The 12,500-nt window shown below is 44.6% G+C and overlaps 1 protein-coding gene across 1 annotated transcript in view; it reads right to left on the reverse strand.

Moving 5' to 3' along the window:
- LOC137657736 (agrin-like) overlaps positions 1-12,500 on the reverse strand; it is a 640,734-nt gene that overhangs the window by 109,171 nt on the left and 519,063 nt on the right. The window contains exon 7 of the mRNA XM_068392194.1: positions 11,715-11,942. Within this exon, the coding sequence (XP_068248295.1) occupies positions 11,715-11,942 (228 nt within the window). The remainder of the gene's footprint in view (positions 1-11,714; positions 11,943-12,500) is intronic.

Raw genomic sequence — 12,500 nt, forward strand, 5'->3', positions numbered from 1 at the left:
GGCTCGAAGATTACAGGAGGAACGATAATTTGTGGAAAACTAAATCAAAGGCATTTGGTAACCACAGAGAACGATTGAAATGTTTCGACAGCAAATTACCAATGGAATAAAAAAAAAAAATATTCATTCAATCAATTCCTGCTGCACCCAAAGGAATGCAGAGGGCCTTGATGAATTATCGTCACAAATGTCCATCCTATGCCAGTTCCATCGTCCCCGGCTCATCTCCTCATTCTTCTCCCACTTCCTTCTTCGTTGTTCTAAATCTTTAGTTTACCTCTTTATCATTAGCGATTTTGTAATCCATTGAGAATGCATAGTGGAACGCGCAGAGATAAGAAACCGTGGAAACGTCACTCCTGAACTGAGGAATCATAGAAGAGGAATGCAGGGAATAAAATTCAAAGTCTGAGCCGCCTTCTTCCTCCTGTATTTAGAAGGGTGGCTTTGGCCATCGAGATGTCAGACAGAAATAGTAATATAAGTAACAAAAAAGCCGATACACAAAATACTGATGAAGATAATATTTGGTCAGAAATAGAAATTCAAAGTCAACCATAAACTACCCTAGTAGAATCAGAGATTGATTCATGAGAACACTAAGTGATGCAATAAATTCACTACAACCACCCACCATCCTTAAACTGTATCAATATATTCAAAGAGAAATATTGGTCTAGATAACTCAGTAGCAGAGCTGGGCCTTATATGAAGATCACTATAAAGAATGTCGAAGAAAAAAGCTGTCACAGCCGTCAAAAGAATACTAGATGTGCAATAACTTATATACTTCTAGTGAAAAAGGAAGAATATTTAGTTGAGAATCTCATACAGCATTCGCCTCTCCTAAAGCTGGTCATCTCATAAAATCAAGAAGCTCTGGCAGCGTTGATTGATTGATTGAATCAGAGTTCTCTGGCATCCTGAAATTGGTCATTGACGCCGATAGTGTTTGTTGTAGATAAAGAGTAAAAGCATATTCAATTTAAAACCATAAAAGCGAAGATGTCCTTAAAAAATTTGAATAGCTTTCAGAAAGCCTGAAACTTATAAGATTAACGAGAACGGCAATAATAAACAAGAAAACCTAAACATAAATAAGGAAATATTTAGCCAAGGATGAAATGCGATTAGTTAAAATATCCTAACATTCGATGAATTAATATCAAGCAAAAGAAAGACTATTACGATATATACTATCGAAATACAATTCTATACATTGCTAATGCCCATGAAAGAACGAACAAAAAAGATTTAAAACTGGAGCAAAAGAAATGATAACATAAAAAGGCCCAGACTGGGTTTACACTCAGAACATGCTATTGATACAATACAAATAATTTGATGACTGGGGAAAGTTTATCAAATACGCGGAAAAGCATTTCAAAAGAGGAAAGGAATCACAAACAACGGCAATTGTGGATAATATTTCATCAAAGCATATCCGAATTCATTTCATACCTTCCACTGAATATCTATCAAAGGAAAAATATTTAACGTTAACGTTGATTTTATTTTCATTCTGTTTCGAAAAAGAATATTCTTCTTACATAATATGTCAGAAGAATATTCTTTTTCGAAACAGAATGAAAATAAAATAAGATACGTGTATAAACACCCACACCCACACACACATACACACACACACACACACACACACATATATATATATATATATATATATATATATATATATATACATATATATATACACATATATGTATTTATATATACATGTATACAAAATGTAAATTAATATACATATATATATATATAAACTGTATGTATATATATATATATATATATATATATATATATACACATAGACATATATGTATGTGTATATATATACATATATATGTATATATATATGTATATATATATATATATATATATATATATATATATATATATATATATATATATATAAAATATCTTTGGTATACGACGGGGATATCCGATCCTATGCAGTCTTCTTTGCCACCGTAATCACTATATTAAATGGTCGTTTGCCTGATATCATCTTTCACCTTATGTCCCCATCTAATTCTCTGCCTCCCTCTCGATCTTTGCAAAAGATAATGACAAAGTGAGGTAAAATTATGGTTGCCTGTAAATTACTGTAATGCGACCGAGAACAGTATAATTTTACGGGGAATTTCCGATTAAAATGACAAATTCGTAGATAATTTGTATTTTTCCCAACTATACAAAAATTAGCTATTTAATAGGGGTGTTACTTTCGGCGTAGCTGAAATGACGAGCCATTAATTTTTAACGAGTGTTAACTACCCACACCGCTAGTTAGTGGGGGTAGGGAGAGTAGCCTGCTACCGCTCCCTCTCACACACCTGTGATTGAGCTCACTTTGCTTGGAGGTAGGACTTCAAAGGGGATAGGGCTGGCGGGTAAGTTTGCTTAAATGGCTAAGGTTTGTATAGTTAGGAAAAATACAAATTATCTACGAATTTATCATTTGCTACGTAACTGGAATACAAACCACTATTTAATAGGGGTGACTCACCCATTAGGAAGGGTGGACGTCCCAGCCAATCTGGCTTTTGGCTTTTACACGGGGGCTCCTTATTTGAGTGTATCAGTACTCAAGAAATAAGGAGTCTCTGCGCCTCGCAAAACCTTGCTATGCAAGGTTCGCGGCCTACGCAAGCTGTGTTGAGGTATGTAGAAGTGTGACTGTCCTGGTAAAGTTATTCAGAGTTCTTTAGAAGGAAAAACTGTGCACTAGGGCATTCCCAATACCACTTCGTCAGGGTATGGGGACGCAGCAGTATTAATCTTAATACTAGGTACACAAGGGAGCATGGTTTACCTGCAGTGATTTGAGGTCAGCTATGCAGAGAACCCAGGATGCTGCTTTCCCCAAGAGGGAGGAGAATGAAGTGAAGAATAAGGGCCAGTAAAACCTTTCCATTCACGCAGACTAAAACCGGGTAACAATGCCCTCAACCTTCTGCTACTTGTCCAATAAGGAGCTTGAGGTTTTAAACCAGCTGTTGTGCAGCCACCACAAGATTGATAGAGAACGTATTGAGTCTCCTGTGGGTTGCGTCTTGCAGGTAGTGGGATGTGAACGTGGTCTGACGCTTCCACACCCCAGCTTGAAGAACCTGCGCAACAAAATAGTTTCTCTTGAATGCCAGGGACGTAGCTACGCCCATGACATCATGAGCTCTGGGGTAACGTGACGGAAGAGGGTCTGGTTTCAGTGCATGGTCTAAGCCCCTTCAAATCCACGCTGAGATGGTATTCTTGGTGACCCTCCTCTTGGTCCTTCCTGAGCTGACGAATAGTGCAGGCACACGAGGACGGGCTGCGGCTGTTCTCTTAAGATACAGCCTCAAACTCCTCACTGGGCATGCATAGTAAGAGATGGTCTGGGTCATCTGTTACAGTACGGAGACTGGAAATCTGGAAGGAGTTGAATCGTGGATCTGCTACTCCCGGGTTCTGAGTCTTAGCAATAAACTTAGGGACAAAGCTGAATGTTACCTCTCCCCATCCCCGTGAATGGGCGATGTCGTATGAGAGACCATGAAGTTCACTGACTCGCTTGGCCGAAGCCAAAGCTAGCAGGAACACCGTCTTCCAAGACAGGTGGCGATTGGTTGCCTGGCGTAATGGTTCATAGGGAGATCTCTTAAGAGACCTGAGAACTTGAACCATGCTCCATGGGGGAGGTCTCACTTCTGACTGGGGGTAGGTAAGATTCATAACTCCGTATGAGTAAAGAAAGTTCTAGAGATGAAGAAATGTCCATTCCTTTCAGTCTGAAGGCGAGGCTTAAGGCTGAGGGATAGCCTTTCACTGCCGAGACTGATAGGCGCATTTCTTCACGCAAATATACGAGGAACTCCGCTATTGCTGGAATAGAAGACTTTCCACTTTGCTTGGTAGACTACTGCTGATGACTTACGCAGGTATCCAGACATCCTAATGCGAAAATCCTCTCTGAGAGAGGAGATGCTGGATAGTCTCCAGGCGTGAAGTTGCAGCAAAGCTATGGCTTTGTGGAATATGTTGGCATGTGGTTGTTTGAGTAGATTGTGTCGTGGAGGGAGTTCTCTTGGGGGCTCCGTTAGGAGTTGCAGAAGGTCCGGAAACCATTCTGCATGATGCCATGGCGGAGCTATGAGGGTCATTGAAAGATTGACCGATGTTCTGGTCTTGTTGAGTACCCTCCTCATCAGATAAAATGGGGGAAAGGCGTGAAAGTCAATGTTGTCCCACCGTTGTTGGAAAGCATCTTGCCAGAGAGCCTTGGGGTCTGGGACTGGGGAACAATACAGCGGGAGCCTGAAGTTCAGGGCCGTTGTGAAGAGGTTCACAGTCGGAGAACCCCACAAAGTCAGAACTTTGCTGGCTACTAGATGATCCAGACCACTTGGTACTCACTATCTGAGATGCTCTGCTCAGGTTGTTGGCGACACATTCCTTTGGGCCGGAATGAAGAGTGCCGATAGTGGTATCGAGTGGATTTCGGACCATCTCAGCATCTCTACTGCTAGATGAGATAGCTGATGTGAAAAAGTACCTCCTTGCTTGTTGATGTAAGCCACTACTGTGGTGTTGTCGCTCATCACCAACACTGAGTGGCCTGCCAGGAACTGTTGGAATTGTTAAAGGGCCAGAAAAACGGCCTTCTTCTCTAGGAGATTTATGTGGAGGTACTTTTCTTACACTGACCAGAGGCCTGAGGTTGTGTGGTCCAGCACGTGGGCCCCCCCACCCTTTTCTTTGAAGCATCTGAGAACAGCAATAAATCCGGGGGGAGGACGAGAAGGTCCACTCCCTTTCGTAGATTCTCGTCTGTCACCCACTACTGGAGGTCTTTCAGTTCCGCTGATCCCATGGGGATCCGGATGTCTGGGGAGTCGTGAGATTGATTCCCCCCGGGACTTCAGTTGCCACTGGAGGGATCTCATCCTGAGGCGAGCATTGGGAACTAGACGGGCCAGCGATAAAAGGCGACCGAGGAGACGTAACCCCGATTGGGCTGGAAGTTCTTCTCGTCTGAGAAAAGGTCTTGCGACCTTTCTCAGGCTTTTTATCCTGTCGTCTGATGGGAAGGCTTTGTGGAGATTGGTGTCTATGATCATGCCTAAGTATACCATTCTCTGTGTAGGAAGCAGAGAAGACTTCTCGAGATTTACCATGATCCCCAGATCCTGGCAAAGTCTCAGAAGTTTGTCTCAGTGTTGAAGAAGGGTTGACATCCAATCTGCTAGGATTATACCAGTCTCTGTGTAGGAAGCAGAGAAGACTTCTCGAGATTTACCATGACCCCCAGATCCTGACAAAGTCTCAGAAGTTTGTCTCGGTGTTGAAGAAGGGTTGACATCGAATCTGTTAGGATTAGCCAATCGTCCAGATAACAGAGGAGACGGATGCCAATCCTGTGTGCCTAAGATGACACTAGGGCAAACACTCTGGTGAAAACTTGGAGTGCTGTGGAAAGACCGAAGCACAGCACCTTGAACTGGTACTTTCTATTGTCTAGGCTGAATCTTAAGTACTTCCTTGAAGACGGATGGACTGGGATCTGGAAGTACGCGTCCTTTACGTCCAGTGTACACATGAAGTCTTGAGGTCTTACTGCTAGTCTGACCGTGTCTGCTGTGTCCATGCTGAACAGAGTTTGTTTGACAAACTTGTTCAGGGCTGAGAGGTCGATGACTGGTCTCCAGCCTCCAGACGCCTTTCTTACGAGAAAGAGTCGACGGCAGAAGCCTGGGGACCCATCGAGGACCTCTTAGAGAGCGGCCTTCTTCAACAGGGTCTGGACTTCTGCCTGAAGGGCTTGCCCCCTTGATGATCCCATGGCAAGGGAGTCTAATGACACTGGATTCCTAGTCAGGGGAGGTAGAGATGTTATGAACGAGACGTGATATCCTAGACGGATCATGGAGATTGTCCAGGAATCGGCCCCCGAGTTGCTTCCACCTGTCTGAGCAACTTTGTAGGCATCCCCCTTCTGGTGGAAACGCATGGGGAGTGCCTATCCTAGCGTTTGCGGCCTCGGCTGCTACTTGTAGGATTCTTTCCTCCCCTGGGGGACTTTTTGCCTTTCCTGCGGCCTCGGCTGCTACTTCTAGGATTCTTTCCTCCCCTGGGGGACTTTTTGCCTTTCCTGTCCTTGACAGGAAAGGGCTTAGACAGCCCTGTCTTCGCTGCTTTTTTCGTCGTTGTCGCAGTGTTGGTTGGACGGGACTGCTGGGGTGCTGGAGGTTTATAGGGTTTAGTTGTTAAAGCCCTATGGAGAAGGGAGTCACGATGTGACTTCCTCCACCTCTCAGCAGCAAGTTCCATGTCCTTAGGCTCAAACAGATGGGCCCCCTCTAGGGAGGAATGTCTGAGTCTATTTACCTCGACGCTTGGGACCTGTTGGTGGAACCTCTCAGACACTGCATCTCGATGTTTCAAGATAATGTTTGCCCACAAGCTCGAGACTTGGTGGGCAAGAAACTCGATCGTGCGAGTGCCTGAGAGTAAGAAGGTCTTCATTGCTTTCCTGGTAAGCTCCTTGGAAAAATCCTCGGCTTGTATCAGAATACCTAAGGTCCCTAACCAGATGTCCAGCAATGAACTAGCTTGCATCGCAGACTTTATGACCTTTTCCTGGTTAAGGATCTCGGTTGCCGAGAACGAGACCTGCCGGCTGAAGAGTCTCTCAAGAGGGACTCCCCTGGTTAGCTCTTCCAGAGAGTGGTGAAGAGGAAGAATTGAACTGGGTTCCTCCAGGATCTCAAAGTGCCTCCTTTGCTGTACGTGAGGAGGTGGGAGGAGCTTGTCCGTAGTACCGACACGGTTGGAGGAGGCAAACTCGGAGAGCTGTTGGGAGATCTTGTCCCTGGTACTCTTCAACCCTTGAGACCAGGGCAGGGATGCATTAGTCTTTGAGGGTTTCTGAGCACCAAAGACGGAAGTGACCTCATCAGAAACTCCTCTTTTCCTCTTCAAAGGGGTAGAGGAAGCCATGGTTTTGTGTCTTAAGTCCAGAGCTATAGGTTGCTCTGATGAGCGGTCAGACAGGACTGGCTTGAAAGCTTGTGTTACAGCTCTGACTAAGGCACTGAACCAAGGCTACTGACTGACGGATGCACTGTCAGACAAATCCCCTGAAGGGTAAGGGACCCCTCTGCTTGGCGTTTGTTTCCCTTCTCCCTCAGTGCGCACTGGAATACGTTGGCGGGGAGGGGAATGAGGTGATGGCGACCTTGCCGGGTGTAGATCCTGCGCCTGTGCCTGTTGGTGTGAGTGCTCGCACGTGGGAGAATATTGGCGCTTGCGCAAGGGAGAATATTGGCGCTTGCGTGCGGGAGAATATTGGCGAGCGAGCACCTAGGAGAATATTGGCGCGCGTACGGGCGCGCAGGAGAATCTTGGTGCGCAGGAGAATCTTGGCGTGCATGCGGGCGCGCAGGAAAATCTTGGCGCGCGCTTGAGCACGCAGGAAAGTATTGGCGCGCGTGCATAGGTAAGAGTTGGTGCGCGGGCAAATGGTGGCACTCGCGCGTGTCTCTGTGCGTGCGAGCGGGAGATATTTGGCGCGCAGGTAATCCCAAATGTTCAGGAGAGCGCTGGCGCGACAGTGAGAGTTGGCACATAGGTGAGGGCTGCAATGTGATTGCTGTCTCACCTATAGTCTTGTGCGCCGGAGAATGATGGAGCACAAGCATTCGTTGGCGCGCGGCCGATGAATGGTACACAGACTGGTGCTCAGAAGAGCGCTGGCGCATAGGAGAATGTTGGCGTGCAGAAGAGTGCTGGCGCGTAGGAGAGTAAGGGCGCGCAGGAGAGTGCTGGCGCGTAGGAGAGTAAGGGCGCGCAGTAGAGTGCTGACACGTAGGCGAGCATTGGCGTGGAGGTAGGTGCTGGCGCGTAGGAGATCGTGGGCGCAGGGCGCGTAGACGCAGGAGGGCGCTGGCGCGCAGGAGATCGTGGGTACTCAGGAGAGCGCAAGCGCACTGTGGTACGCTGGCGCGTGGGCAACCCTGGGCGTGTTCGCGCAGTAGAGAGCGAGCGCACTGTGGTGCGCTGGCGCGTGGGCGACCCTGGGCGTGTGCGTGCAGGGTGAGCAGATGAACGTGGGCGTGTGGGTGCGTGGCGCACAGGAGAGCCCTGACGTGCAGGTGAACGTTGGCGCGCAAGCGCATGAGACTGCTGCCTTTTGTGAGGGCGAGCAGGTGAAGGGGCGCGCCGAAGCGCTGTAGAGTGACGAGCCGCTGGTGAGCGCTGAAGGTCTGACATATGGCAAGCTGCAGGGTGATGGTGCGCAGCTGCGCACTTTGGTAGAGCTACAGTAATCTCTACCGGTGACAGGAATGGTGATGGTAGGTCGGCAGGTCTGGAGGATGGATGGTCGGCGTGCACTTTGTAAGGGCGACCATCCACCGCGAACAATCGGCAGAGAGGTCCAGGACAGAAGTCACAAGACTGGTTGCAGGTGCTGTGATAGTTGATGTATGAAGGTCTGAATGCAGCAGAGGCTCCTCTGCAGGGGACTGCAGTGACGATGATGAACCAAAGAGGCGCCTCTTCACCGCTGGTGAAGGGAGACCTCTAAGGCGCAGAGGAAGGCGAGCCTTCCGACGGATGCGCCCTTGAGTGGCTGTTGGATCAGCAAGCTGACCGTGCGCCGCAGCAGTCCTCCGAAGAGGAGTCTCTATAAGTGAACTCCCCCAAGGGGGAGAAACACTTGCAGGTGAGACAGGCGTTGAACTTAGTTTCCCCCTCGGAGGATGATCAGGAACGGCTGAAACTAAGTCGGCAGCAACCGCTGTAGAGTCTGGAGTGGCAGAGGAGATGGATGAAAACGCATGAGACACCTTTGACACAACAACGTGGACAAGGGCCAGGGGATCTACCTCTGACAGCGACGATGACTGCTTAGCAGAAGCACCTATGCGGATGAACTGCAGCAGGGCTTCCTTGGAGGGCAGACCCGTAAGCCCCAAGGAAGACCATATCTGTAAGAGGGGAGTTAGTGACAAGGCCTCACCCGGGGGGAGAGGTGGGGCTGCTTTGCTAGGGAAAGCAACATCATCTCTCGAGACCCGGGGTTGGCCGATAATAACTTGGTCTACGTTACTACTTGACGGTCTCTCGTAAGAGACCAAATGAGTAGGAGCTTCGAAGGAGGGTCGGGAGACGGAAGAAGAGCCCTTGGGTTTTTCTTCCTTCAAAGAAACCTTTGAAGGAGAAATATCCCACTTGGACTTCTTCTTCCGCAGTCGCGCAAACCTCTCCCACTGGGAGAAAGACCACTTCCTACACTCAATGCACTTATTAAAACTATCACACCGTTGACCTCTGCAGGCAGGACAAAGGGTGTGAGAATCAGTCTCTACCGCCGACATATAAGTCCCACAAGGGCAGCCGGAGAGTCCAGGGCAAGTGCGCATGGTTGCAGAAGTCAACTTCACACACACACACACTAAGAGAAAAAGAAAAAACAAAAGTCGTTAATGGCTGCCAATATTCGGCGAGGATGAAGAGCGGCAACGTCCTTTCACCATCCGAGCCAAACAAAGTGAGCTCAATCACAGGTGTGTAAGGGGGAGGGGTAGCAAGCTACCCTCCCTACCCCTGCTAACTAGCAGTGTGGGTAGTTAAGCCTCGTTAAAAATTAATCACTTGTTATTTCAGCTACGCCAAAAGTAATACGCTTATTAAATAGCGTGGTTTGTATTCCAGTTACGGAACAAATGACATTTTTTTTAAGTGTGCATATCTCTCACAATAGGTTTTTCCCACTCTCTCCTCACTCCCCTAAACCATCCATCCTTAACACAGGCCCACACCATCTGAGTCGTGAAACTCTTATCACCTCTGTAATTTTACTACGCCTGCCATTCTTCTTATTTCATCATTTTCCAATCTTTCAAGCAGTGATATTCCCGTAGATCCACCACATCATTCTCATCTATGTCTAACCTTTGTTTCCTCTTTTTGTCTTAGAGCCAACGTTACCGATCGCTAAATTAACACTGGTCTTATTACTGTGATACAGAACTTGACTTTTAGCTTGATTGGCATTTTCATATTACAGACCAGTCCTGCTACCTACCTCTACATACCCCAGGCTGCTTTTATCCTATTCTCAACTTCAGCTTTACATCCTTTCTCTTGACTTACAGTAGATGCCAAGTATTTAAATTGCTCCACCTGTTTTATAACCAAGCTTTTACTTTCATGTATGGCTATCCTGTCCCTACCTTCCTTAACGCTCACCACAGCTTCAGTCTTATCCACATTTACTGTCAAGCCACCCCTCCCTGTACGTCTTTCTCACTTTCAGCGGTAATCACTAAATCATCTGCATACAGCAACTTCCACAACTCTTAATTTTTTATTTCTTCACTTAATATAACAAGAACAAATAAAAATGGGCTTAATGCTAACTCCTCGTGTAATCCCCAACAGATGTTATTACTTTTGTTCTTATTTTTTATATATCCTCTCAGACATTCTAACCAACTTCTCCAGGACTTTCCTCTTCCTCAAGCACCAAACCATCACTTCTCTTGGTATTATATTATAAGCCTTCTATAGATCTACACATGCACAAAAGAGCTACTGGTTTCCCTCTAGCCTCTTTTCTTGTGGCTGCCTTACTATAAAGATGCCATCCACAGTCCCTTTCCCCCTCATAAATACATACTACAGCTCCCTGATCTTTAAAATCTCTCTCAATCTCTCATCTAGTACCCTCGCCAAAACTTTCAAACCAAGCTCTGTTAGTTTAATTCCCCCGAAGTTACCAAGTTACATGGCACCACCTTTCCGCTTAAATATAGATACCATTAGACTCTCCTCCCAGTCATTAGGCCTTATTTCCTCTTCCCATATTGTTCTTAATAAATCCAGCATCCATCTTCCCCATCTGTAGCTAGTATCTTGACCATTCAATTTGAAACTGGCGGACCTGATGCTTTACCATTTTTCATTTTACCCAATGCCCGCTTTACTTCTGTATTCTGTATCTCCTTCACTGGCCCCTACACCCTTGTAGTTCTCCTAGCTCCTCTCTCATATTTTCAATATTCACTAGATGTTCAAAATATTCTCTTCATCTCCTCTTAATGTTTTCATTCCTATGCAATATAATTCTATCTCTATCACTGATGACTTCCAGTTGCCCCAAATCCTTTCTTTGTCTTTTCTTCAGGTTTGAAATCTTATAGATATTCTTTTCTCCTTTACTAGTTCCTAGCCGATCTTCCAATAGTTACACCTACTTTCCTCATAGATTCTTTTTTTTTTTTTTCTACCGCTCCGCTGCTCCCTGTGCATATCTCTCTTTTCAGTCCTCAAATGCCTTCGATTTTCTTTTAACTGACTCTTGCACCTCTGTCCCACCACCACCCTTCTTTCGACGAATCATATTTGCTGGTTCTTCCCACTAATTCCTTTGTTTCTACTACTCATATTTCTTCCATACACACCCAGATATTTTCTACTCTGTTACCAATCGTCTCTCTCTTACAATCCACCTAATTGCTCACACTTTTCTGCATTAAGATCCCAAACCTTTTATATATATATATATATATATATATATATATATATATATATATATATATATATATATATATATATATACAGAGAGAGAGAGAGAGAGAGAGAGAGAGAGAGAGAGAGAGAGAGAGAGAGAGAGATTTTCCCCCGCACAATAAAAACAAGTTTGTTCTTACCGCACATCCCAGCATAGCGAACTTCGATCTGCTTCTTAACAGCACAGGCAGCCCTGGACAGCTCGCACTGGCTCTGATAATCGGAGCCATCAGACCCACATACTGGCCCGTGCTCGTCATTTTGCGGGCAATGGGATCGACAGTGGCATTTGGGCTCTCCTGAGCTGCTCACTATACACACCTCTCCCATCCGGCACTGCAGGTCGGCGCACGGTTCCGTGGGTATTTCTGTTGAGGAATGCATTTGAGTTAGTTCTTTATTTGGTTCTTACAGGCACTATAATAATAATAATAATAATATTAATAATAATAATAATAATAATAATAATAATATGAAAATAATAATAATAATAATAATAATAATATGAAAATAATAATAATAATAATAATAATAATAAAAATAATAATAATAATGATATTGATGAAAATAGTATTAATGATAATGATTATAATAATAATAATAAAAATTATAAAAATAATAACAATAATAATAATAATAATAATAATAATAATAATAATAATAATAATATGTCCTTGTTCGGTTCTTACAGGCACTGTAATAACCACAACAACAACAACAACAACAACAACAACAATAACAATAATAATAATAATAATAAGAAGAAGAATAATTATAAAAATAATGATAAAAATAATTATGATAAAAATGATAATGATAATTATAATAATAATAATAATAATAATAATAATAATAATAATAATAATAATAGAAATAGTAATGCTAGTAAAAATAATAATAATACTAACAACAATAATAACAATAAT

This window comes from Palaemon carinicauda, chromosome 18 (genome assembly GCF_036898095.1).
Source record: "Palaemon carinicauda isolate YSFRI2023 chromosome 18, ASM3689809v2, whole genome shotgun sequence".
NCBI lineage: Eukaryota > Metazoa > Arthropoda > Malacostraca > Decapoda > Palaemonidae > Palaemon > Palaemon carinicauda.